At 40.2% G+C, this 27,230-nt stretch overlaps 1 protein-coding gene across 1 annotated transcript in view; it reads left to right on the top strand.

Moving 5' to 3' along the window:
- Positions 1-282: 282 nt before the first annotated feature.
- Positions 283-27,230, top strand: part of unc13d (unc-13 homolog D (C. elegans)) — a 30,037-nt gene continuing 3,089 nt past the window's right edge. The window contains exons 1-33 of the mRNA XM_041815540.1: positions 283-407; positions 3,194-3,226; positions 4,692-4,748; positions 4,825-4,881; positions 4,952-5,059; positions 5,150-5,209; positions 5,390-5,456; positions 7,846-8,026; positions 8,109-8,153; positions 8,236-8,307; positions 8,388-8,457; positions 8,541-8,645; positions 10,716-10,808; positions 10,897-10,997; positions 11,814-11,931; positions 15,551-15,672; positions 15,751-15,841; positions 15,914-15,970; positions 16,064-16,161; positions 16,295-16,346; positions 17,312-17,442; positions 19,641-19,758; positions 19,832-19,984; positions 20,075-20,170; positions 22,048-22,254; positions 22,353-22,427; positions 22,507-22,586; positions 22,686-22,800; positions 26,061-26,132; positions 26,244-26,327; positions 26,422-26,542; positions 26,638-26,761; positions 26,862-27,082. Of these exons, the coding sequence (XP_041671474.1) occupies positions 348-407; positions 3,194-3,226; positions 4,692-4,748; positions 4,825-4,881; positions 4,952-5,059; positions 5,150-5,209; positions 5,390-5,456; positions 7,846-8,026; positions 8,109-8,153; positions 8,236-8,307; positions 8,388-8,457; positions 8,541-8,645; positions 10,716-10,808; positions 10,897-10,997; positions 11,814-11,931; positions 15,551-15,672; positions 15,751-15,841; positions 15,914-15,970; positions 16,064-16,161; positions 16,295-16,346; positions 17,312-17,442; positions 19,641-19,758; positions 19,832-19,984; positions 20,075-20,170; positions 22,048-22,254; positions 22,353-22,427; positions 22,507-22,586; positions 22,686-22,800; positions 26,061-26,132; positions 26,244-26,327; positions 26,422-26,542; positions 26,638-26,761; positions 26,862-27,082 (3,244 nt within the window). The 5' untranslated portion in view covers positions 283-347. The remainder of the gene's footprint in view (positions 408-3,193; positions 3,227-4,691; positions 4,749-4,824; positions 4,882-4,951; positions 5,060-5,149; positions 5,210-5,389; positions 5,457-7,845; positions 8,027-8,108; positions 8,154-8,235; positions 8,308-8,387; positions 8,458-8,540; positions 8,646-10,715; positions 10,809-10,896; positions 10,998-11,813; positions 11,932-15,550; positions 15,673-15,750; positions 15,842-15,913; positions 15,971-16,063; positions 16,162-16,294; positions 16,347-17,311; positions 17,443-19,640; positions 19,759-19,831; positions 19,985-20,074; positions 20,171-22,047; positions 22,255-22,352; positions 22,428-22,506; positions 22,587-22,685; positions 22,801-26,060; positions 26,133-26,243; positions 26,328-26,421; positions 26,543-26,637; positions 26,762-26,861; positions 27,083-27,230) is intronic.

Below are 27,230 nucleotides of genomic sequence, written 5' to 3'. Positions count from 1 at the left end.
ATAATGACCATAACACTATAGAAGCTAGCCTGGGGAAGAGATCTGAGGATTCTGAAGAGCTGGAGGTTTGTGCTGTGAGTGACAGGTAAGTGTTTTGAGTTTTGTGCTTTAAACACAATGAGTTCAGAAGAAGGAGGTTCTGCGATGTTGCATTGAGACTAAAAGCACATCTCCAGACACAGAAAAAGTCACAAGTCACACACATTGACGTTACCACCTTCAACAGGAAGTGAGCACTTCCTGCTTCAGTGTGATATTTCATAGAAACACATTGCACACGCAGCTTCCCTATACCACACACACACACAGCACACCAGGGAGGAGAATGCTTCAACATTAGCATCAAAATGGCAAGTAACAGTGAGGCTGCCAGCAAAGGTAACAATCTCCTGCAAACACCTGAACAGGTATGAACAACACACACTTCACCGTGAATGTAAACGTGTTGTTCTGTTTTGGCTCTGTGCATCTTACTAACCAGTGTGTTTAGATGGTGCTGAGCAAAGAGATGATGCTGTCAGATACGCTTTTACACTCTTTTATGCTTTGTTTTGAAACAGTATTTCAGTCTTTATGCTCTTTTTGAAAATAGCTTTGAGTAGCTGAAGAAAAAAATCCCCTATTCTTTTAATACTCTAAAGACTTACAGCAGTGCAAACCCCCAACCTCAATGACTCATGTTGTCCAACAATCTATTTCAAGATCTTGTGACAATGATTAATGTATTTTAGAGGTAGCTGAGATCAGATGATGCCGGATGAGGCTGATTTGTCTCTCTGTGGGTTTTTAACTGAGGACAGTAAACTGAGTCATATTTATTATCTCTAAAGAAAGTCCCAGCAGGGAATTGTGCAGAAAAAGTTGAGCAGGAGTGGTATGATGCAGTAAAAGTGTATTTTTAGGTGGAGTTTTTCTTCTTCAAGTGTCTTTGCTTGGGTTGAACATGAAGAAAGTTGCTGCCTCTGACTCAGTTTCTTTATCAGCAATAGAGGAAGTCAAAACAAGCCTTATCAGATATTCAACCCCCAGCTGGGGAAAAAGAAACTCTTACACTCGGGGTGTTCAAGACCAAGAGTGGCAGCATGCAACGCGAACAAGAAAAATGATTTACACTCGTATTTTTCCAACGTATTTTGTGTGAGTCTTAAAATCAAGATCTAACTGATTATAAATATTAAATTTTAATTACTACTTTTCCAACTTTAATTTTTTTTTTCCTAGGTTAATTTTTCAAATGCGAACAGATTAAGAACAGACCTGGTCATCAAATCAAATATTAAAAGAATTCAGAAGAGTTTAAATATTTTAAATATTAGTATAAGTGCAAACCCCCAACCCCATCATCCCTGATTTTTGTATGAAATATGTAAATAATGGGAAAAGACTTTGAGTTTACTGCTTTATTATTATCTAAGGTTTTCAAATAAACTGTTAAACTTAGGGTGCTTGTGGCCACATATAGATGCCACGCAAAATTTGAAAAAAAATAAGTACATTTTTGCTTTAACTTTTCATCAAGAACAGAGCAGATTATAAATATCAAACACTGAAAGATTTTCAGGAATATAACCCTTAAACCCTTTAATATGCCAAAACACTTTGTAAACCTTTGGTGGTCTATAAATACAATTATTATTATTAATATTTTCATAAATGCCACTTTAAGTGCAAAAACGACCCAATGTTTGAAATGTAAAAAACACAAACATTTTTTTTCATTTACTTCATGCAAAGGAGATTATCTCAGTTACTGATATGTTTATAACAGGAAACAACTTTGATTTTGGTGTATTATTAATATTTTTATGATGATGATCATGATGATTTTTTTATATTAAAAATATTATTATTGTTAATATTTTTGTTATTAATAATATTATTTATATCAATATTATGTCCTTAATTATCATAATCATGAAGCTTGTATAACTTATTTTTACTTTTATTTTATTATAAGTTTTTTTAAATTATTATTACCTTTATTATATTATTATTATTATTATTATTATTATTATTATTATTATTATTGTTATTATTATATTATTATTATTATTATTATTATTAGTAGTAGTAGTAGTAGTAGTAGTAGTAGTATTATTGTTGTTGTTGTTGTTATTTTCTTTTTATTATAATCATTAATAGTTATATTGCTTTTCTTTTAACTATTATTTTATAATAACAATTATTATTATATTATGATTACTATCATTAATATTATTATTGTTATTATTATTATTTATCATCATAATCATTATGTGAGGTTATGATAATTTTTTACACTCATGGTGCTTTTGGCCACAAAAGGACACCATACCTAAACAGCTAAAAAATTTTGCCACTTTTTGCATTAATTTTTGGACTATAAAAATGAGCATCAGCATTAATTTTAATGCAATATTTTTTTTTTATTTTAAAATTTAATAAATTGTTTTACTTGTGGCCACCAATGGATGCTAAACAAAAACAACAACAAAATACTATACATCTAAAAACCATACAAATTTTGGCTTTTTTGTTGTTGTTGTTGTTGTTTTACCAAGATCAGTCCTGATCATAAATAGGGAATATTAACCTGTTTTAGGGACCTAACCCTTAAAATGCCAGTTTTAGTGCGAAAAACTTATGTTAATGCAAAAAGAAACTAGTAAAAAATTGTATATACTATATGCAAATTATATTACCTTGTTTATTAATTATGAGCAGGATTTAGATTTTTTTAATGCACTTTTTTTCTCTTTTTAAGATGTTAATCAAATGTTACAATAGCGCCTCTATAGGAAACCAGGAAAAAACATGCATTTCTCCTCATGCTGAATATGGTTCAATGACTTACATTTGATGATAAACAGAAAAAAACTGCACATTTTAAGCAGTGAATCCAGAATCAAAGCCTGATATAAAATGCTTTTTTCTTACTGGTATGGCCAGGAAATGAACATTTTTGGTTTTAATATGTTTTAATGGGGTAATTTGATCACCCATATCCTGACTGTATGCAACTGTATTACTAATCTGTTACAGGATCTAATGTAAAAATTGTTAAACTCTAAATGTTTTTCAGTTAAAGGAGTGCTTAAAAATCTGCATCAGTGATAATGAAGGGACAAAGCCAGCTTTAAATATCTGCTATAGATTTGATTTTTACCAAAGTCCTCACATTTAACCAAAGGAACTTCTATCTTCTGTTTTCCAGGAAAATGGCTCAGAACAGAAGCAGGTGAAACAAGTAAGCCTCGCCTTTTTGTATTTCGTTATAAAGCAATATTACAGGAGGGGTAGCGATGATGTTCTAGGGATCATCTACAGGATGGTTACCGAAGAGAATCACAGCAGAATCATTGAGAACATCTCAGCCTCAAGTGTGACGATGCTTTTGTCACTTTAACTTTCAGCTAACAGTTTCAGTCAGCAACACTTATTTATTAAATAATGGTATAATTTATCTGAAACTGACATTCTATTACTTCATGGAATATGAGCTCATTTTGAATTTGATGGCAGCAACAAAGGCGACAAGTCAGAAACATGACTGGGTCTAAAGGGAGGATTTTAGAGAGGCAGAGTCTCTCAGGAGTAAAGATGGGCAGAGGTTCACCAAAATATGCCAAACTGCATAGAAACGTTTTGGAACAATATCAGAAAAATGTTCCTCATTTGCAAAGTTTTTGAAAATCCCACCATCTACAGTCCATGATATCATCAAAGATTCAGAGAATCTGGAGAAATCTCTGTGCACAGGTCAAGGCCAATATTGGATGCTTGTGCTCTTGAGGGTCTCAGGGGCTACTGCATTAAAAACAGCCATGATTTTGTACTGGAAATCACTGCATGGGCTCAGGAACACTTCCAGAGATAATTGTCTTTTAACACAGTTGGCCTCGCCATCCACTAATACAAGTTCAAGCTGAATCATGCAAAAGAAGAAGCCATGTGTGAACATGATTCAGAAACGCCGCCGTCTTCCTGGGCCAAAGCTCTAAAATGGACTGAGGCAAAATGGAAAACTTCTGTGGTCAGATGAACCCAAATTTAGAATTCTTTTTGGAAACCACAGACACTGTTAACTAAACATCTGTAAAGGCACCATTAATGCTGAAAAGTAGATAGTGGTTTAACAGAAACTTATTCTCTCATACGGACAACATCCCTTTCAGGGAATTCCTTGAATATTTCAGCGAAACCACATATCACATCAGTCACAACAGCATGGCTTCACAGTAGAAGAGTCCGGGTGCTGAACTGGCCTTCCTGCAGTCCAGACCTTTTACCAATAGAAAGCATTTGGAGTATCGTAAAAGAAGAAAATTCAGTAAAGGGTTGTTGAGCAGCTAGAGCCCTACATCAGACAGGAATGGGACAGCATTCCTCTCCCAAACTGATCGTCTCGATTCCCAGAAATTTACAAACTGTTGTTAAAAAAGAGGGGTTGCTACACAATGGTAAACATGGCCCTGTCCCTATTTTTTTGTGTTGCTGCTGTCAAAGGTAGCCAATATTTTCATGAAATGTTAAAATGTCAGTTTAACATCTGACACGTTGCTAATGTTCTATTGTGAACCATTTTAATCTCAGTTTAAACTGTGTCCCAACTTTTTTGGAATTGGGGTTGTATATTCAGACTATGGCATGCTTTTGAAATTCAGTTGACAGTTTTTGCTCTATTGCTCTTAAACTTGTATGCCTGTTGATAGATTTCTCCTGGCCATGTACGTAAACTTGGGCTGACGAGGAAACTGCGAGATAGAAGGGTAGGCAGCGCTATATCTTCATTTATCTGATGTTCCTGACAGAATCATCAGCATATGCGTTGTTCTACTCTTACAGGATTTGAAGGAAGATGAAAATCCAGAAGAAAAAGCACGAAAACACAGAGAGATGGAGGTAACATCTATGTTCTTTATGTATTGATCCTAGTTTAAACAGAACTCTGACTGGTTTCCTCTATCTAAAGCTGAAGCCTCTGTATAAAGAGCTGCTGTACACTATCGCTCATAAGATGGGGAACTCATCATCTACCGAGGCCTTCACAGACAACCAGCTCCACCAGTACATCAAGGAGGTAAAAATCTCAGGTCCACACATGCTCACCAACTTCACACTTTGCATGACTTAGATTGTTGTTTTCGTTTTACTTAACCATCCTGTCTAGGCTTTCACAATGACGGAGGAAGAGCACCACAGTCTGAGTGAGCAAGTGCACAACACAGAGGTGAGAAAAGGAAATCAGTTTGTTCCAATAGACGCGCCTTAGAAACCCTGAATCTATTTATAGATGTCTTACCAAGCATCTTAACTTCCACCAGCCTACATTTAGGTTTCTTGTGGTAAAAATGATCTCATCTACATCTGCATGTTTGAGATAATAATGTCTGCACCTTAACCCTTACAGCCCCCAGTTTACTGCCTCATGGCCACAGTAAAGGAGGCAACGGGAATCCTGGGAAAAGACATCTCTGGTGAGTTTTTCTTTACCTCTGCAAACCTTGCAGTGGCTATTCTTTACATTTACAGAGCGCTCAGAAAGCATTCAGACCCCCCCTTTTCCTTTTTTCAGTGTTATGTTGCAGCCTCATGCTACAATTGTTTAAATCGTTTTTTTCTAAGTGTAAGATGGACAACCATCAATCACTGCAGCCCCACACTGATCTGGGCTCTGTGGCAGAATGGCTAGACAGAAGCCTCTCCTCTCAGACTGTGGGAGAGAAGATTTTCTGCAAGTGAAGCATGGTGGTGGCAGCATCATGTTGTTGGAGTGATTTTCATCAGCAGGGACTGGGAGACTGGTCAGGGTTGTACTAGTCATCTCAGGTGCCACTCCAGAATCAGCTGTTTACCCTGGCAGCATTTGAACAATATGGACAAAAGTATTTGGCCGACTGTTGATTACACCAACATGGACTGTTATGACATTGTATTCAAAAACATGCACTTCAACAGCCTCCACTCTTCTTGGAAGGCTTTCCACAAAATTTTGGAGTGTTTCTGTGGGAATTTGTGCCCATTCATTCTGTGGAGCATTTATGAGATCAGACACTGATGTTGGACGTGAAGGCCTGGCTCACCATCTCCGTTCCAGTTCAGCCCTAAAGGTGCTCAATGGAGCTGAGGTCAGGGCCCTGTGCAGGCCAGTCAAATTCTTCCACACCGACCTCATCAAACTACACTATATTGCCAAAAGTATTTACTCACCCATTCAGATAATTGAAATCAGGTGTTCCAATCATTTCCATGGCCACAGGTGTACAAAATCAAGCACCTAGGCATGCAGACTGTTTCTACAAAGATTTGTGAAAGAATGGCTCGCTCTCAGGAGCTCAGTGAATTCCAGCGTGGTACTGTGATAGGATGCCACCTGTGCAACAAGTCCAGTGGTGAAATTTCCTCACTCCTAAATATTCCACAGTCAACTGTCAGTGGTATTATAACAAAGTGGAAGTGATTGGGAACGACAGCATCTCAGCTATGAAGTGGTAGGCCACGTAAAATGGCGGAGCGGGGTCAGTGGATGCTGAGGCGCATAGTGCGCAGAGGTGGCCAACTTTTCTGCAGTGTCATGCTTCTCCATCTGGAAATCTGGTGGACGAGTCTGGGTTTGGCAGTTGCCAGGAGAATGGTATTTGTCTGACTGCACTGTGCCAAATGTAAAGTTTGGTGGAGGGGGGATTATGGTGTGGGGTTGTTTCTCAGGAGCTGAACTTGGTCCCTTAGTTCCAGTAAAGGAACTCTGAATGCTTCAGCAGATTTTGGACAATTTCATGCTCCCAACTTTGTGGGAACAATTTGAGGATGGCCCCTTCCTGTTCCAACATGACTGTGCTCCAGTGCACAAAGCAAGGTCCATAAAGACATGGGTGAGAGAGTTTGGTGAGGATGAACTTGACTGGCCTGCACAGAGTCCTGACCTCAACCCGATGGAACACCTTTGGGATGAATTAGAGCAGAGACTGAGAGCCAGGCCTTCTCGTCCAACATCAGTGTGTGACCTCACAAATGCGCTTCTGGAAGAATGGTCAAAAATTCCCATAAACACACTCCTAAACCTTGTGGAAAGCCTTCCCAGAAGAGTTGAAGCTGTTACAGCTGCAAAGGGTGGACTGATGTCATATTAAACCCTATGGATTAAGAATGGGATGTCATTTAAGTTCATATGTGAGTCAAGGCGGGTGAGCGAATACAAAGTTGGAAGCATAGCATTGTCCAAAATGTCTCAGTATGCTTCAGCATTAAGATTGGAGCCTTAACCCAGAGCTAAGGGACCTAGCCCCTCTGCAAAACAGACACGTGTGATTGGTCGCTCCATGGATCATGTTTCCATGCAAATCCTGCAAAAGGAGAAAGCATAAATTCTGGAATTGAAATGTTTTTCTTCTCCAGTTGATCTGAAGGTATTTTTTTTTTTTGCAGCATTTGCACATGCAAACATTTTAAAAAAAAGGATTGCATGTGCTTTTTCATTTGCAGCATTTCTAAAAAGGCTGTGTTTCTCTGACTGTATGCATGGGTGCTTGTGGTAAATACTGCAAGTCAAAATGTAAGAGAGATATAATTTCTGATTTAAATATAAATGTAAGCGGAAACGTTCCCAAGTAGCATTAAAAATATTGTTATTACTCTCTATGATAATATTTGAGGTTGGCTCCTGGTACGTAGTTGAATTTTCTTCATTTTACTCCCCTCATATTTACTGAAAGTCTTCTTTTTCAATACTTGTCAACTCTGTCAGCAGTTGTTGTGTCTTCCTGTGCTGTTGTCTCATGCAGCCTCACTTCTAGTCTAATGCCGTTGCACATGCCACTGCACCCCATGACTTAAATCCATTGCAGATCTCTTGTGTGATCTGAGCAGGTTTCAGTGATCCATACTGCCTGCTGACCATAATGGAGGATGAGGAGGAGAGACGAACACGCAAGTCCAGATCCAAGCCGAGTAAATCTGTGGTTAAGGACGCCGTATCTGATGACAAAATCTACCAAACAGATGTGAAGAAGCAGACCCTGAACCCCATCTGGAATCAGACTTTTGTACTGTGAGTTTAAATATAGTGCATAAATGATGAAAATCCACCAGTCTAAAATGTGACACAAACATGTTTTTATTTTTGCTTTAAGGGAGTTTGAAGACATCATTGGTGCCAGCTTCCACCTGGAGATGTGGTGAGAGAAAAAACCTTAAAGTTATCTTGCTTTGAAATCTCCCTACATACAGTAAACCTCATGAGTGCTGTTATTGTTCCAGGGATAAGGATGAAGAGGTTTCACTTACTCAGAAACTTGAGGACATTAAAACCAATTTCAACAGCTTAAGAAGGTACCGTGCTCTCCAGAGGATTCACATACAAACAGATATCCAAGCAAAGAAAATAAACGTCTTTACTGCTGCATGTTTAGGATGATCAAGGAGGCCAAAAAGGAGAAAGGTACGGATGACTTTCTGGGAAATGTTGTCCTTAAACTACAGGTAAAAGAGGTTTAAATGTGTCTATCTGTGATTCTCTTTTCTCCCACTGCCATCCCAGTTTAGTTACCATTTCTCTTATTCAGGATCTTCACTGCACTGAGGACAACTGGTACACTCTAGAGCCTAGAACAGAGACATATCCTGATCGCGGCCAGTGCCACCTGAATCTCAAGTTCATCCATAAATCAGTAAAGTGCTTTTTTATCCTATCACACTTATAACCTTCCTATTATATTCACAGAATGCATGACACTCTAATAAAGGCATGCACTGCTTTCCATGTCTGCAACCCAGTCTCTATTCCTGCACATCTTCAGTATCCCATCCGCTTTCATGTAAATAAAAAACAAGAACAAAAACTTTGTGGTAAGACACAACCCTAGTATCAGAAGTTAAATGTACATTCCTGTGCACAGATAAAAGAACATAAGGTGGAGAGAAGGCGGATGGATTTGGAGAAAAACTGTTCAAAGACACTGCACTAGTAATGTGAGGTTATTGTGCTTTCATGTATAGTGAGGATAAACAGTAGATGTTTTACCCTTTTATAAATCAATCATGGTCAATATAATGTGGCTTTTTATACAAAAAAAAATCCTCTTAAATGTCAAAGTGAAAACAGATTTCCACAAAGTGATGTCAACAAAATAAAAACATTTAAGTTGAAATAAGCGACTGCATAAATATTCACCCGATTAAAGTGACTGACCTAATTCAACAGAGTCCCAGACAGCTGGTGCTAGTAGTCTCACAATTAGTGGAATGGGGATCAGCTGAGTGCATGTAGTATAAAGACACTACAGGCCCCTGGTTAATCAGTATTCCTGGCTGCCATTGCACCATGAAGACAAAAGAACACTCCAAGCAACTCAGAGAAAAGGTCATTGAAAAGTGTAGGTCAGGGGATTGATGCAAAAACTTTCTAAGGCTTTGAACATCCCCCAGAGTTCAGTTAAATCCATCATCAAGAAATGGAAGGAATATGTCACATGTGTAAATCTGCCTAGATCAGACCGTCCTCACAAACTGAGTGAGCTTGCAAGAAGGAGACTAGAGAGAGACTACCAAGACACCTATGACTACTCTGTAGGAACTCCAAGCTTCAGCAGCTGAGATGGGAGAGAGTCTGTAGACAACAACTGTTGGTTCTTCACCAGTCAGAGTTTAATGGGAGTTGCAAAGAGGAAGACACTGTTGAAGAAAACTCAGATTCAATCTGGACAAGAGTTCACCAAAAGGCATGTTGGAGACTCCATGGTCAAGTGGAAGAAAGTTCTTTGGTCTGATGAGACCAAATGAAGCTTTTTGACCATCAGACAAGATGCCAAACACTCCATCCCCACTGTGAAGCACGGTGGTGGCAGCATCATGCTGTGGGGATGCTTCTCAGCAGCCGGTCCTGCAAGGCTTGTAAAGGTAGAGGGTAAAATGAACACAGCATAATATAGGAAATCCATGGGGGATAATCGTATTTAATTTGCAAGAGAACTACAGCTACATACAGCGAAAGCTACACAGAAGTGATTTAGAGACAACATCGTGGATGTTCTGGTGTGGCCGAGTCAAATCTCAGATCTCAGTCCAATAGAGACAAAAAGAGCTGTTGACGCCTGATCCCTGTGCAACCTGACAGAGCTCGAGCAGTTCTGCAAAAACGAATGGAGTAAAATGTCACAAGCCTGATTGAGACCTATCCACACAGACTCAGCTGTGATTGCAGCCAGAAGAGCATCTACTAAATACTGACTTGAATAGGGTGAATATTTATGCAGTCAGTTTTTTTTACATTAGATTTTCTTATAAAAGGAAAAAAATACCTTTGACCTTAAAGAGGGTTTTTTGTCACAAAAAAGTCAAGTTATATTGACTATGATTGCTTGATAAAATTAGTTAAATGGTTAAACATCCAAGGGGGTGAATACTTTTTTTAGGCAATGCACAGAGATCCAAAAAGTAGGAGTATAAAGTCCCTTCCCACTCTAGGCCTATAGCATAACAAAGAGCTGGTCAAAGGCAAGCCTGAGTCACCCACAACTATTAGTTTGAGCACAAAGAAAGTGTTTAAACCCACTCTCAAAGACGATTTCTGCACACTTGACTCATACTCTGCCTTGGTTTTACAGTGGAAGACTCTTGATTCAAGGCCCTGCCTACCATCCTGTGTTCGGGACTCTTTAAGCAAACATTCTTCAAATAATTGAGCACTTTTTTTATAAACTTCAGTTGTAGATGTTGTATTTCTGATTTGTGGTTGACAGAGAGATGGGACACTGAGTGCTGGTCGTAGTGCTTACATCAACTACTGTGGGATTCTGCAACAGTTTGTTCAGGCTTACATCTCCAAGCAGCAGGTAAAGAGCATTTATGAGGTCCAATTTTATTCAATGGCTTGACTTTTATCGACTCTTGACCTCCTTCATCTTGTTTGGTCTCTGATAGAGCTCCGCTCCGTGGACAGGGGCGCTGTGCGGCGAGGCTCAGACCCTGCTGGAGCTCTACGCCACGCAGAATGACCTCTCACCTTTCCTTCAGGACCTGGCGTAAGCACCAAGTTAAAACTGAATTATACAAGGCAGTACCACCACTATATTTACACATATAGCCTAGAGCAGTGGTTCTCAACCTTCCGGTCAGGACCCCCTTGGGGGTCGCGAGACACTGAGAGGTGGTCTCCAGACGCACTACAAAAACTAAGAATATTTTTTAAATTACACTTGTTGCCACTTTACACTAATTTTGCCAATTCTAACCCCTTTCATCCTTTTCCCACTAATTTTAACACATTTTTTTTAAAACATTAAACAATTGTTTTCTTTTTCTGCCTGTTCTTGACACTTCTAAACCAGTTTTTGCCCCTTAAGCCTAATGCTGCCTCTGTTGGCCCAATATTGCAACTATTAACCCATTTTAACCACCTTTTACACCCAGTTTTTCCCATTTTAACCACATTTCACTATTTTGCATGCACATTTTTGCTAGTTTGACCAATTTCTGCCAATATCCCTATATTTTCTTTGTCAGTTAATCCTAATTGACCAGTTTATATAATTTTTTCGTCCCATTTCACCAAGTTTTCCAACCATTTTTGCCAGTTCAGAGCCATTTCAGCCCCTTTTTAACTCCCTTTTAAAACTATTTATGCCAATTTTGCCACTTTAACCCATTGTTGCCATTTTTCTTATTTTTTTTCCCCATTTTTGTCCAATTTTTGCCACTTCTAACCACTTTCAGGTACAGTGGGGGTCCCTGGTTTCTGGCACCTTCATTTTGGGGGTCACAGACTGAAAAGCTTGAGAACCCCTGGCCTAGAGGAACATATTTTTACCCTGTTTTACCTTTATGTGTCTCACTGGCAGGAAGTGGGTGGCGTACAGTAAGCTGTATCAGAGTTTAGAGGTGGACTCGTCGGTGTTGTTGCAGCAGCTAACCAGTATAGAGTACCACTGGCATCAGCAGGAGCTGCCATATCAACAGGTAAGTCAAATCACACAACAGCAGAGTACCTGATTTACCTGAGTCCTTGCATTCTTGGTGTAAAGTCACAATGTTTCTGGTTCAGGGACCTCAGAATGTCATCTCTGCTGTTTGCAGATGATTTGGTTCTGTTGGCTTCTAGCAGGCACTGGGGAGTTTTGCAGCTGAGTGCATAGAAGTGGAGAAGAAGGTCAGCAGCTTTGAGTCCATAGCCGTGGTTCCCTGCTGGAAAAATGGTGGATTGTCTGCCTCACTTAAAGGAGTTCAATTTCTCGGGGTCCTGTTAATAAGTGAGGATAAAAAGGAGCGTGAGGTTGACAGGTGGATTGGTGCAGAATCTGCAGCACTGCAGGCATTATGCTAGATAATGATTGAAAGACTTATACCACCAGTACAAGCGGACAAATTGAGTTTCCTCCAGAGGGTGTCTGGGCTCAGCCTTAGAGATAGGGTGAGGAGTTCAGGTGGGAACGAAAAGTAGAGCCCCTAATCCTTCACGTCGAAAGGAGCCAGTTGAGGTGGTTTGGGCATCTGATCAGGATGCGTCCTTGGCACCTTCTTGTGGAGGTCTTCTGGGCACCTCCAGTTGGGAGAGGACCTTGGGGAAGACCCAGGATGGGCTGGGGGAATTGTTTATCCTATCTGGTCCCCTTAAGAAGTTGGAAAGTGTCACCAGGGAGAGAGATGTCTGGGTTGACTTGTTGAGCCTGCTGCTACTGTGACCTGGCCCTGGATAAGCAGAAGACGATGCAGGGGTTGGTGAATGGATAGATGGATGGTTTGATGGATGGATGTCACTTTGATTTCAGACAGTAATATGAAGCTCTAAAGCCTAAAAAATACTTTTTTTTCATAACATAGTTAAACAGGAGAGAAACGGATTCTTCAAGAATTGCAGATAAACATCCTAAACGCTCTCAAATGCGCAGTAACATTGCCATTGTTTCAGTAACAAAGTGTTGCAAAGGTTTTTGGGCAGTGTAGTCAGCATGCAGGAGTTGCAGAATACACTATATGTACAAAAGTATTTGGCCACCCAACCACTACACAAATAGGGACTGTAATTACACTGTAGTCAAAAACCTGTACAGTGCTTAACATATGTATTAGACCACCTGTCAAATTTGTCTCAGAGACATCCAGCATCATGAAGTGCTTTAATGTGGACTCCGTCATTTTCGGTGAGCTCTCCACGTTTTACCATTTTGAACAGGAATGAGGGATTTCAAACTGAATTCACCCAAATTTGAGCCGGCTCACTGTGATTCTCTGAGAAGTCAGAAATTAATCAAGCATAACATTCAACCGCTAAAACTCATTTTTTCTGTTCAGGAATGCAGGTCAATAACTATAATTTGACATATTAATCAAGAAATATTAATGTGCTTTACTATTTTTTTCAGTTTTTTCGTAAATCAGTAAATTTGAGAATGCATGGATAACAATAATAGCATTAAAAATATCATTTGGGTTAAAAAGCATCTACATATTGGTGTATTAACCGTTGCAGAAACATAAAAAAAATGCTGTTAATTTAGGGCAGCTGTAGGGGGCGCGCCAGTAGTCGAGTAGCTGGGGCGCGCACCATGTACGCAGGTGGCCCAGGTTCAAATCCGGCCTGTGGCACCATTTCCTGCATGTCTCTCCCCACTCTCTTCCCTGTTTCCGAGTCTATCCACTGTCCTCCTATCTCTAATAAAGGCACGAAAAAGCCAAAAAATAAATCTAAAGAAAAAAAAAAATTAGGGCAGCTGTGGCATAAACCTTACTTTGGTAAGACTTAGGGTGGTCTAATAAATTTGTTAAGCACTGTACATACGTTTTTTTTTTTTTTTAAGATCAGTGTTTGGGCATTTGTGGGAGAGATAAAACCATTAAATCATGTCTTTATAGTCCTTGCATTGTGCACTGGGGCACCATGGGCATAGCTCACACAAAAGGTGCTGATTACCCAGGCCCTTGAAAAACCTTCAATGAAAGGTGTGTTTTTATTTTTAGCAATTAGTGACATTATTGAATTAAAAGCAACTAAATGTATCAGTCAACAGAATGAAATTTGTATCAAATAGGGTAAAATACAATACTGAGGGGCCCTCCTCCTCCCTTAAAAATGTCCAAATGGTGTAGTCCAGTTCTGCAGAATACTGCAAGCAAAGCTGATTCAACCAGAGTAAAAATATTGCTGATAAATGAGGAAATTATTGTTCAAAACTACATTAAAATGCATAGATATTTGTGAAAATGAAGCAACATTTGTTGCTTGGCTAGTCAGTAAGTGGGGGCCCTGTGTAATATTCTTTCTGGGGGCCCAAAATCACTAGCTACACCCCTGTGGGGCACAGTCATGTTTGAAAAGAAAAGGGCCTTCCCCAAACTTTTTCCACAAAATTGGAAGCATAAAATTGTTCGATTTGTCTCGGCATGCTGAAGCATTAAGACTGGCCTTCACTGGAGATAAGGGGGTCTAGCCCAAACCCTGATAAAACAGCTCCACACCGTTATCCCTCCACAAGACTTCACTGTTGAAACAATGCAGTCAAGAAGATAACGTTCTCCTGGCATCCGCCAAACCCAGACTGACTGCCACCAGAGAAGCATGATTGGTCTCTCCACAGAACATGTTTCCACTGCTCCACTGTCCGGTATCGGTGTGTTTTATTTCCATTGGACTTGGTGATGTGAGGCTTGCATGCAGCTGCTCAGCCATGGAAAACCATTCTCAAAGCTCCCACTTTACAGTTTTTGTAATCACATTAATGCCAGTGGAAGTCCAGATTTCTTCAGCTGTGGAATCAGCAGAGCTTGGTGATTTTTACTCCAGTCGTCATTGATTTTGCATGGTCTTCTGCTTTATGGCTGAGTTGCTGTTGTTCCTAAACGCTTTCACTTTCTAATGATATCCCTTACAGTCAACTGTGGAAAACCCAGCAGGGGTGAAATTTCATTAACCGCCATATTGACCACTTAAGCTCTTCAGAATGACCCATTTAGTATGACAGACATTTGCACATGTCGACTGTATGGCTAGGTGCTTGATTTTACACCCCAGTCGCAACGGGTCTGATTGAAACACCTGGATTCCTTGTTTATGGGTGTAGCCAAATACTTTTGACCACAAAGTGCATGATAAATACAAGAAATAACCAAATGCTGGATACTGTAGATTTTTGTTGTAGCTGGATGGTATCAATATGGTTTATTAGGTGCTAAAATATTAGTTTAAATTTCTTGACCTTACCAGACCAGTTTTAATAAGAATAAATCTTTTTGTAACTTTAGTGAGAATAATCAACTGAGTGGTTGTCACGAAGCACTAATATTTTGGATTTCAGAGTCGGTTTAGAGTACGTTTAATGTCAAATACTTGTTTATTAGTTAAATTCAGAGTGATGTGTATTACTCAATCAAAAGATCTTAGGTTTTCTACTCTTGCTGACTTCCTCTTACAACATGGTGTCGAATTTATCAATGTTTCAAATCAGACGTTTGTTTTGTAAGCTGTAGACAGCTCCTTCTTGTCACGTCTACTTTGCTTCTTTAGTAAAACCCTCAGACATTCAGGTGTATTTATCTCTGTACACAGAGTTAGAAACTAAAGTTGTTGCTCTCTTGTTAACAGAAGCGGGAACTTGGAGACTCTCTTCATGGTTTCCTGCAGTATGGATTGTGTCTGGTGGCCAAATACAGAGACATCTTCCCTCCAACCTCCAGTGCTACTCCAAAACTACACACGCTGCTCAGGTACTCAAAGCAGAGTGTTAATATCGTTGATGTTTCTGAAATTATGGTTAAAAAATAACATGAATGTTCTCTGTTTAGAATCCTAGTCCAGATCTGTAAAACTCAAGCTTTTCAAAAACTGAACCCAGCACACTTTGAGCTTCACGATGAAGTCTGCGAAGTCATACAGGTCAGTCATTTTACTGATGAATACCAGGACCAGAAGCATGTTAAACTTTAGTCTAAATGAGTTTTACTACAGACAGGGACACAGGAGTGGTTCACCATTAAGAAGGGTCTGCATCAGCCCATGACCAAGGTAAACACAAGCAGATCATAAAGTCTTCATACTGAATTTTAGAATACAAGGTCTTTATTTCTCTGGCATTTTTTTCACCCTGCTGACACTCAGGACCTGTCAGAGATTGTTGGCGCCCTCTCCAGGCTGATTAGTGAAGTGCAAGAAGACATAAAACACAACAAAGACGTGTGGAACAGAGTATTTGTCAGGTAAGGCCAGAGAAAAGGACCACTGGGCGGGTTTGTGTTGAGATTTGTTCAGTAACAGACAGACTTTGATAAACCTCAGTAAACCCTGAGCTGATAACAATCAGTCAATAGAATTGTTTTTTTTTCACTGCAGTGCTGTTCAGGTGGATGTCTTCACTGAAGTCTATAAGAAGTTTGATTCCCTGGTAAGATGCAGTGATAACGGTAAAACATCTATTGCCTTATTGCCTCTAATTTTATCTCTGCATGCACAAATGAGGAGATTAAGTTTGGCCACATGATAATGATGAATTATGCTATAAGCATTACTGAGATAACTGTTTAAAATTTTCATAGAAGTTTAAAAATTTGTCTAGAATTTTGGGAGAAAATTGCTTAAAAGTTGTCAGGAATTATCATGAAAATTGTTGGGGATATGTTTATATATTTTGCAGAATTTTATTTGAAGTATTGGAGGAATTCGCTCTTAAAGTTTTAGGTATTTTGATGGGAAACAGGGGGATTTATTTATAGATATTTGGGAACTTGATTGGAAATTCTGTGACAAGGGATATATTTTGACATTTGCCTAAATATTCTTATAAAATTACTTATTTTTGTAAATTCTTGGCAAATTGTTCAGAAATGTTGGGAATTTGATTGGAAATTTGGGTGAATTCTTTGGTGAAAATTGTATGTAAATACAATATTTTGGCTTTTTTTCATTTCTTTTGTTTTATTTTCTTTTGTTTCTTTAATTTATTTTATTGTATTTTAATTTTATTGTATATTTTATTTTATTATTTCATTTTGTTTTAGTTTATTTTTTAAGAAAATGTGTGTGTGTGGGGGGGGGATTCATGGAAAAATTTTTTAGAAATGTTTAAGAATTTCCACAGAAATCTTTGGCATTGTCTTGGCATTTGGGGGATTTTTATGTTTTGGAAAGCACCAGTGATTCTGAGGGATTTTTTTCTAGATATCTAGAACTTTAAAACTTTGCATTTTAAAAACATAATCTTCATGAAAACAACTTACAAGCTAAGAAATAATATTTTTGTTTTGTGATATATTTATCAGGTCCCACTTATCTCAAAGTAGGTGAAACTAAAAATGCATTCCAAACAAAAGCTCAGGTCTCAGGCGGCTAATCCTCTTCTTCTCTCTGCAGCTTGCAAAGGAGGTGAGGGAAACCACGTCCCTGATCGAGGGTCAGATGGAGCAGCCTCTCGCCAACAGCCTCTTCCCTGTTTACCTGAGCCTGCAGGCCATCCATAAAGACAAGGCGTTCCTACAGAAAAGGTCAGACATCAAACTCACAGCATAGCCTCTACAGCAGTGATTTCACATTGTTTTAGTCTGACAGCTGCCACTCCAACAGTAGGTCAGTGCCATTAGCGTCATAACCCCAAACCATCTTAATGTTCTCAGTGATTGTTTAAGATGGACTAAAAACAATAGAGGTCAATACAAGAGCACAGTAAACATTCATCCTATGTAATAATGGGCCGAGGACATCTCTATTCCCAGGAAAAAAGAAGTGCTATTTCTTCAGAGTATCTCTTTGCAAGTACATTGATTGATGCTTCGACCTTCCGACACCTTGCTCTCCATCCGGCTTGCTGAAAACTGCTGATTTGGCTAGCTTCCTTTTAAAGGCCTCATCCAAGCAGTCCTCCCAGGGGACTGTTAGCTCCAACAGAACCACCCAGACTAGAGAATAATATCTGGTCTCAAGGGGGTGGTCACAATGTGATGGAAACTTCAGTAGCCTCTTAAAGTCCACCATCAGCTGCCAGTCCCTCTCAGAGGCCAGGATGCCTGGAGATGTTTCAGCAGCTGGCCTTAGCTGATCCCCTGCTTGGATGAAGGTGATGGCATGTTTGGAGTGACCAAGTTGTCTACCGCACTGATGGCCTCAGTGATGACCTTACATTGACCTACATAGTCAAAATGCTTATTCTTTGTTTTCAAGCTACTTAGCCTAATTTATCACTTTCCTCTTAAGATTTTTTTCGAAAAAGTTTAAAAGAAAAATCAAAGAAAAGTCTACATTTGATTCAAGGAGAGGGGTCTGGCCGCTACTGAGACGCCGCCTCTGTCAGGACAGCAGTTTTCTGGTAGAACATATTTCCTAGTTTAAAGTTTTGTTTGAATACAGCTTTATTCATAAAAAAGTCTGACAGTTACTTTTGTGAAATAACCACATAGCAGATATTTCAGACTAAGAAACATTCCATTAATAAAACAGAGCATAAAAGGTCAGAGGTCTAATTCCTGGTTAAATTATGTTTCGATCCTTTGTAGAAGTAGCTACGTGAACAGTGGCTCGTTTTAGCTTCAATAACTTTAGTTAAAGCTAACATTGCTATGCTAGCTATGGAGTTAGAATTACTACCTAAGACAATGTAGCTGCATTAGCTTTAGCAATGTGGGCTTTATCAAACATAAAGCAAGCTACATAAGTAAAGAAGGTAAGTAGCATTTGTAGCCTAGTCAGCTTTAGCAAATGTAGCATAAGATAACAAAGCTAATAGAACTAAGTTAGATTTAGCTACGTTAGCTATGTAGCTATTTTACGTAAATAAAGTACGTGTTTATGAGATTTGCAAAACTGTAATAGGTGCACAGTCTTTAGCTGAGTTATCTAGCTTACATAGCTAATATAGCTTTATTAGCTTTAGCCTTAGCTACATTAGCTGCATTAGAGTGTTTTTTTGAGGACAAGATTTGTTCCTGTGAGCAGACTCTTTAGTCGTCTTCTTTTAACGTTTCAGGTCAGGCTTTTAACTTTTAACTTTTGGTATCCTAACTCTTACCTTAACCTCACTAGTCTGATTTTAGTTTGAAAGTTTATTATGTACTTCCATCCTGACACAGCAGGGGTCTGAGAGCTGAGGTCTGCAGCCAGACTCTCTTAAATTATTGACTTATTCTTAAATGGATGACCTGTATTCAGAAACTGATAAATGCCATGCACTCTAAGCTGGCAGCCTGTCCATGTTTTTCCTTAATTAGCATAAAGAAAGGCTCCTTTTATGTCCGTATAAGGGCATGAGACTGCAGGGCAGTGTGCAAACACAGACAAACAACTGTGGACTCCATTGCACTGGAAGGCTTTTTAGATTTTTCCAGTAACTTTTTCTCTGAGTTGCTTGGAGTGTTATTTTGTCTTAATGGTGAAATGGTAGCCAGGGGTACTGTTTAATCAGTGACTGGGACTTCCAGACACAGGTGTCTTTATACTACAATCACTTGAGACACATTCACTGCACAGGTGATCCCCATTTCTCTAACTGTGAGACTACTAGCACCAGCTAGCAGGACCTCTGTTGATTAGGTCAGTCACTTTAAAGGGGGTAGATATTCCTGCAGCCAGTTTTTTTACTTACATGTTTTTATTTAATTGACATCACTTTGTAGAAACAGGTTTTCACTTTCACGTTTAAGAGGTTTTGTCTTGTATGATGAGGTTTAAGGAGTTTGTATGGTTGTTTCAGGGGATTACTTGAGCTGACAAACTTTCAGGAGGCCTTCAGGGAGGCTCTGCCTTACTGGCTGAACCAGGCATTCAGCACCACCCAGGACCGGGTGGAGAGGGCTGTTCAGGTGGACCAGGTAACTTCTGTTTTGAAGCTGTATTCTAACATTTACTCTCATCAGTATTATGATGATGTTACTCTCCTCTTAGCTCCAGCCCTTGCAGTCTGGTGCTGTGCCCATCAAACACAGTTCCTCAGCGGTAGACTTGGTGGCATGTATTCAGCCCATCTGCCAGCTGTGGGAGCAGCTGTCCTGGCCGGACCCTGAGGAGGCCTTCATGCTCATGGTTAAACTCACTGAGGTACAGGGGTACCAGGGGTGGACGTTAATCAGATATTATCAGAGAATGGTGCCGTTTCATTGGCTTTGCTCTCTTTGCTATCTGCTCCAGGATGTGTGTAAGATTGTGGTGAACTACTGTTGCATACTGAAGGAGAGGGTAAGGATGCTGTCTGAGAAGTCAGACCCTGGCAGCGCCATCAACATGGTAAGGTTAAACCTGGGAGAAAATAATGAAAGGTTTTTAGGAAATAGACAGCAGTGTGTATCAATTAATGATATAATATAATGAGACTTTTTGCCACAGGTGTATAAAATCACTGCATAACCATGTAGTCTCCATTTGCGAACATTCTTCGTCATAAACGGGTCGTTCAGGGACTTCAAGCGTGGTACTGTGATGGATGCCACCTTTGCAATAACATTCGATCACAGCTGCCTGAGACAAATCCTCCAAATTCACTGGACAGACATGATTAGCAACATCAATCTCTGGAAGACAACCTACCAACTCAGGTCAGGTCAGTTATGCCGGTTTGGCAGTTTGCCATATCAACCTTGGTTCTGTACTGGTCTGGCCTCCTGATGGCCATCCTCCAGACCTGTGCCATGCCCACGCCCAACCTCTCCAGGTATCCTTCCAGCAGACCGATCCATAACGCATGCTGTCGTCCCTGGCATTTGGACTAGCCCACCGGATCCTGGACACCAAGTATGCGGGTGCCCTTCCCGCCCTTCCCATACATGCTCTTTGGAGCATGGCAGCATTAGACACACGGTATTGCCAATGATACCCAAAGATGCGCCAAAGAGAAGTTGTCACAAAGGAGTCCAGTCAGCACCTATGGCCATCAGTCAATGTCTAGGCCTCACAAGAGTATAGTAAGACCAGAGGGACCAAAGGCCAAAGTGTTCTGACTTTTGTCTGCGTGCCCAGATCCCAGGAATACCGCACTGTCTTGCCCAGCAAACCCATCACTCTATGTGCAAGTCCGAGTCTGTGGTTGATATCAGCCTTGCTGCCAAAGTAGGTGAACTGCTCTACAACTTCCATGCTCCCACCATTTACAGACGCAGATTCAATGGCAGCATCCAAGGCATCCCCAAAAACCTGGAACCCACCAACTACTAGTAGGAATTGAAATAGACAGGAGAAGATGGTGATTGATTGGGCATACTTCAGAATACCAGCGACAGGCACCACAAGAGAGGCCAACTCCTAATCCACAAGGGAAGACAAAATGAGGCTGGCCTATGAGACCTCCAGGCTGATACCATTGGGACTGGTTCCCCCTTGAACCAACAAGAAGTTTAGGCACAGGACAGAACACACTTGAGGGTCTCTGACTTTGGCACATTGGCATTAATGTTAGCACAAAAACTGCAGCAGGAGTCTCATGAATTGGTGTACATGGCCGAGCAGTTGCATGCAAACTTCACATCAGTAAGTCCAATACCAAGTGTCAAATCATGCTTCTCTGTATGACAGGCAGATGGGTGAGTCTGGGTTTGGCGAATGCCGAGAGATGTTACCTGCCGACTGCATTGTACCAACTGTGCAGTCTGGTGCTGTTTCCCCTGATAGGCCCCTGATTTCCAGAGGAGGCCAATCTTAATACTTCAGCATACCCAGACATTTTGGATGATGCTATGCTTCCAACTTTGTGGCAGCAGTTTAGGGAAGGCCCTTTTTGTGCAAACACGGCCGTGCCCCAGTGCACAAAGGACTATAAAGACATGGTTTGACAAGTCTGGTGTGGAGGCCTGCTCAGTGCCCTGACCTCAACCTCATCGAGCACCTTTGGGATAAACTGGAAAGGAGATTGTGAGCCAGGCCTTCTGGTCCAACATCAGTGCCTGACCCCATATATGCTCTACAGAATGAATGGGCACAAATTCCCACAGAAATACAGTTATAGCTGCAAAAGCGGGTCCATCTTTTTTTTAAGTTCATGTTTTCAGCACATTTTTGTCTATATAGTCTAAGTGATCAAAGTTTCCAGAAGCAGTTTGCTTGTGTCTACATGAGAAACATTTCTGGAGTTACATAAACCCTTTATAAACCTCTGCTCTCTCTCTCTGTAGCTGTGTGTGGTGGTAAATGACCTCGAGCACTTAAGGTCAGTGCTGACTCGACTGCCTACTCAGCTCAACTGGGCAGGACTCCGAGATCGAACCCAAAATGTCATAGGAGAGAGCCAGTTCCACAACACTCTGCCCTCACAGCTTCAGCAAGCCCAGAGCTTCCTCGGCAAAGAGATCCGCTCTGCTTTAGACACTCTCGGGAAGAAGGTTTGACAATTTAACATGGAACTCTTCATCATCCTTAAATCATTTAAAGTATAGAAAGCATCGTGTTCTCTCTCTGTGCTTCCTGTCTAACTCCACAGTTAAACACAGACATTGAAACTCATGTTAGAAGCATGGCAACCAGGCGGAGGATTCCCTCCAAGTCTACAGAGGATGTAGGTCACCATGATTGCTTGCTCAACACAAATACATTAAACTTTTCAGTGTTTTACTCTCAGCTTCTTTCCTCTCAAGGCTGCAGCACCTCTGATGCGCTACCTGGAGCAAGAGCTACAGTACATGAATGAAAACCTGGTTCAAGAGAACTTCAACAGGTACATAAAAGTCCTATGTTGAGTTTTTTCCTTCTATTTTGAGCTCAAATAGTTTTAATTGTTATTCAGCTTCGGTAACGTCTTTCCCCCCTCTTCTAGTCTCTTGACTCCTTTGTGGAATAACTCAGTGAAGATCCTCTACCAGATGGCTACCAAGCATCCACAACAAGAGGGGCTCATGGTGTACTGCCAGAGACTGCTGTATACACTGCAGGTACGGCTAGATAATGAAGAGCTGCTGCTGTGGCCCAAATTCCAAAAAAGTTGGGGTGCTGTGTTAAATGTAAATAAAAACAGAATGCAATGATATTCAAACCACATAAGCCCATATTTAATTTATAACAGAGCATAAATAACACCACTGAGACATTTTTACCATTTCATGGAAAATATTAGCTCATTTTGAGTTTGACAGCAGCAACACATCTCAACAAAGTAGGCACAACAAGGCATTAAAAGAATGGAAAAGTAGGTTGTACCAATGAAAACCAGCTGGAGGAGCATTTTGCAGCCAACTGGGTTAACTGGCACCAGGTCAGCATCATGACTGGATATAAAAAGAGCATTTTAGAGAGGCAGAGTCTTTCAGAAGTAAAGTTTGGGAGAAGTTCACCAATCTCTTAAAAAATATCTAAAAGTGGGGAGCAATTTTAGAAAAGTGTTCTTCAAAGTAAAATTGCAAAGACTTTGAATATCCCACTATCTACAGTCCATAATATCATCAGAAGATTCAGAGAATCTGTAGAAATCTCTGTGAGCAAGGGTCAAGACTGAAGGTTAATATAGGAGGCCTGTGATGTTTGTGCCCTCAGAGGACAGTAAATCAAAAACAGACCTTATTCTGTAACTGGAAATCACTACAAGGGCTCAGGAACACTTCCAGAAATCATTATCCAGAAACGTTGCTGTTTTCTCTGGGCCAGACATCATTTAAAATGGACTGAGGCAAAACGGAAAACTGTTCTGTGGTCAGAATGATCAAATTTTGAAATTCTGTTTTGAAAATATTGACTAAAGCCTGCATCTTTGATGGTATGGGGTTGCATTACTGCCTATGGCGTGGGCGGCTTACACGTCTGGAAAGGAACAATCTATGCTGAAACATAGATAGAGGTTCTAGAGCAACATATTCTCCCATCCAGACAACACCTCTTTCAGGAAAGGCCTTGACTATTTCAGCAAGACAATGCTACCACATACCACATTCATCACAACAGCATGGCTTCACTGGACAAGACAGTGTTCTTGCAGATCCTGAAAATTCCTTAAATTGGACTTGGACATTCCTCTATCAAATCTTTTTTTTCTGCCTGCATATGCTTGTTGCCAGTGTTAATTTCATTGGCTAAAACTATGATTAAAATTGTTCGTTGACACACGTATCTCCATGAGAAAGAGTGGACTAAGCGACTAAAAATAGATCTTTGATGACTAAAACTGACAAAAACTAAGTTTAGTTTTCGTCAAGATGATTAAAACTAGACTAAAATGTAACTTCGTTTTTGTCAGACATTTAAAAATTCGTGACATTTCTTCACTGTGGGTAAATCTGCCAAAAATACAATGTATCGGTATCCATTCTGCCTCTCAGCTGTAGAAAGCAGGGACCCAGGTTTAGTAGGGTGCATAAAACACACTACCATGATTTGATACCAGATTCAGGCAAGAGAGTAAATTCTTGGACCAAAAGTAAAGACTAAAATGTGAGGACTCTATATGGACTAAAACTATGAAGAGTAGAAATGACTAAAATGTGACTAAAACTAAACAGCATTTAATCTAAAGACTAAGACTGGGACTAAAATTAGAAAAGCACTCTGAGAGCGCAGACCTCCGCCATTAGCCTTATCTCCCAATAGGGAAGAATCCTTCAAAAAAATTCCTGGATCGTTCCCATGTGCCCCCCACCGCGGCATTCGCTGATTACTCCCTCCCTGGTGGGATGGAGACACGGTGAGGCAAAGCACTGGCTTCGCTACATGTGGACTGTCATGGCGGAAGCACCCATGGTCTCACCGGACGACTGGAAGTCATGGCAGAGGGCGAATATTCCTCTCTTCCTCCCAGGATTGTGAGTATTCTCGCTACAATTTGCTGTCTTTCTCTCTGTTAAGCTCCGACTCGTCTCCTGGACCAGGCGTGCGTCTTTCAAACTCTATAAACTCCAAAACTTTGAATAGAAACACACCCAAAAATGCTGCTAAGATTGAAGTTACTCATGTCCGCCATCTCCTGGTGTAAAGTGGTAACAGCGCAGACCTCCAATATTAGCCCTATCTCCCAATAGTAAAGAATCCTTTAAAAAATTCCTGGATCCAGATGCTGATCTGGATTAGTCCCAAAATCTAATCAGTTCTTCCTTATGCCATTTCTGATATTTCCTGAAAATGTCATGAAAATCCGTCCATGACTTTTTGAGTTATGTTGCTAACAACCAAACAAACGAACAAACCCATCCGACCACATAACCTCCTCGGCGGAGGTAATTAAAAAAGCTGTCAAAATCAGCACTCCTTGTTGCATATGTTATGATAAATATCACTTGACTATACATTGATAGAAAAGGGGTATTAAATGTACCAGAAGTCATCAAATTTGGCTGTATGTGAACAAAACATCTCTTTGCCCTGTATTAATTGACATTTTATGAACAGTGCATTAAACCAGATAATTCAGCTCTGTCCAGTGTGCTGAGTAATCTCACATGCCTGTCATTTTTGACCATTTGCCACACCAAAATTGAAACAAATTTTTATTATCCCAGGTATTAAAAAAGGTCTTAAGAAAGAATCTAGTTGGTGAACAGGTCTGCCTGCAGTCTTGACCTTTCAACAATAGAAGCATGTGGAGTATCATAAAATGAAAATCAGACAAAGTTGACCCAGGACTGTTGAGCAGCTAGAATCCTACATCAGACAAGAATGGAACAACACTCCTCTCCCAAAAGTTGAGCAGCTGGTCTCCTCACGTCTCAGATATTTACAGACTGTTGTTGAAAGAAGAAGGGATGCCACACAATGGTAAACATGACCCTGTGCCAACATTTTTGAGATGCGTTGCTGCCATTAAATTCAAAATAAGCTAATATTTTTATGAAATGGTAAAATGTCTCGGTTTAACACTTGATATGTTGTTTATGTTCTACTGTAAATAGAATATTGCTTTATGAGATTTTTACCTTTTTTACACAGTGTACCAACTTTTTTAGAATTAGGGTTGTATATTCAGACTGTGGCATGCTTTTGAAATTCAGTTGACTGTATTTTACGGTATTTGTTCTTAAACTTGTATTTCTGTTCATAGATTTTATGTTCTACTGTGAATAAAATATGGGTTTGTGAGGTTTACAAATCATTGCATTCTGTTTTCATGTACATTTTACACAGCGCTCCAACTTTTTTGGTATTGTGGTTTTAGGATTGACCTAATGCACAGCCCTATGATACATTTAATATTGTGTTTTGTTACTGTCAGTGCTTTGAGCAGTGCTTCCATGCTCACGGGAACGGGCTTCCTCTGACTACTCTCCACTCTGATGATTACAAGGTAGCTACATGCCTCAACAGCTGCTTATCACCTAGAATTAACTACATTTATTCTCCAAGAATTAAAAGGCATATCCTTCATTCTTATATCCTCCTTTTCTCTTGGTCCCAGATTCTTAAAGGTCACCTCACACACAACTCTCTGAGCAGCCAGCAGCTTGTGGAGAAGTTCTTTGAAAGAAAAATATGGGAGCAGGTGAGACCACCCCAGAGAAAATCCCCCATCAGATCCAGTCTAGGCCACACTAGTTCCTCAAACCTTCTTTCTGTTTCTTCTGTATTCATGGCAGAATGTGTACAGTGGAGAGAAATATGGCGCCGTGACTCTCCTGACTTCATACAGGAGATCAGACCAGAGACTCAGAGTTGAGGTGCTGAATGCAGTCAACCTCTTACCAATGGACTCCAATGGTAAAACCATGCAGAACAATCACAGTATAAATGACTATCTTTGTGAAATGCAGTATGACCTCTCATGATGACATATTGTTTTGATCCTTCTTCAGGTTTAAGCGATCCGTTTGTGCAGCTCTGTCTCGAACCTAGCCACATTTTTCCTGAGGTGGAGCTTCGGAGCACTCAGATCAAAAGCTGTGATCTCAATCCACTCTTCGATGAGGCCTTTGAGTTGTGAGTTGCTGACCTATTGTTCATGTCTCAGCTTTCACTTTTCTGGAAGTTTCTGCCCTTCCTTTTCTCTGACCCCTGATGCCTTTTCTCTGTATCACAGTCTGGTGTCTCTGGACCAATGCCAGACTTCAGGGGCCTGCCTGGTGGTGACCGTTCTAGACCATGACATCTTGAGGACTGATGACTTTGAAGGGGAGGCCTTCCTGGCTCTTAAGGGCATACCAGGAGTTGGTGGAGGAAAGGAATCCGATGGACTCAGTTCACAGCCAGATACCATCCCTGCACAGATCCGACTGCCTCTGATGCATCCTAAACCCAACGGTATGATCCATTAGCGGGTTTAAATCTGAGAATAAGGGAGTGAAGATTTAAAATAACAAACATTAAAACTGGCATAGTTACAAGGGAATGAAGGAGCAAGTGTCTGCTGATTAACTGGGGAAAAAACGAGTAAATGGAAATGATAAAG

This window comes from Cheilinus undulatus, linkage group 20 (assembly GCF_018320785.1).
Source record: "Cheilinus undulatus linkage group 20, ASM1832078v1, whole genome shotgun sequence".
In the NCBI taxonomy this organism is placed as follows: domain Eukaryota; kingdom Metazoa; phylum Chordata; class Actinopteri; order Labriformes; family Labridae; genus Cheilinus; species Cheilinus undulatus.
Note: the sequence above shows the minus strand (reverse complement) of the source record. Positions and strands in the feature narration are given on the sequence as shown.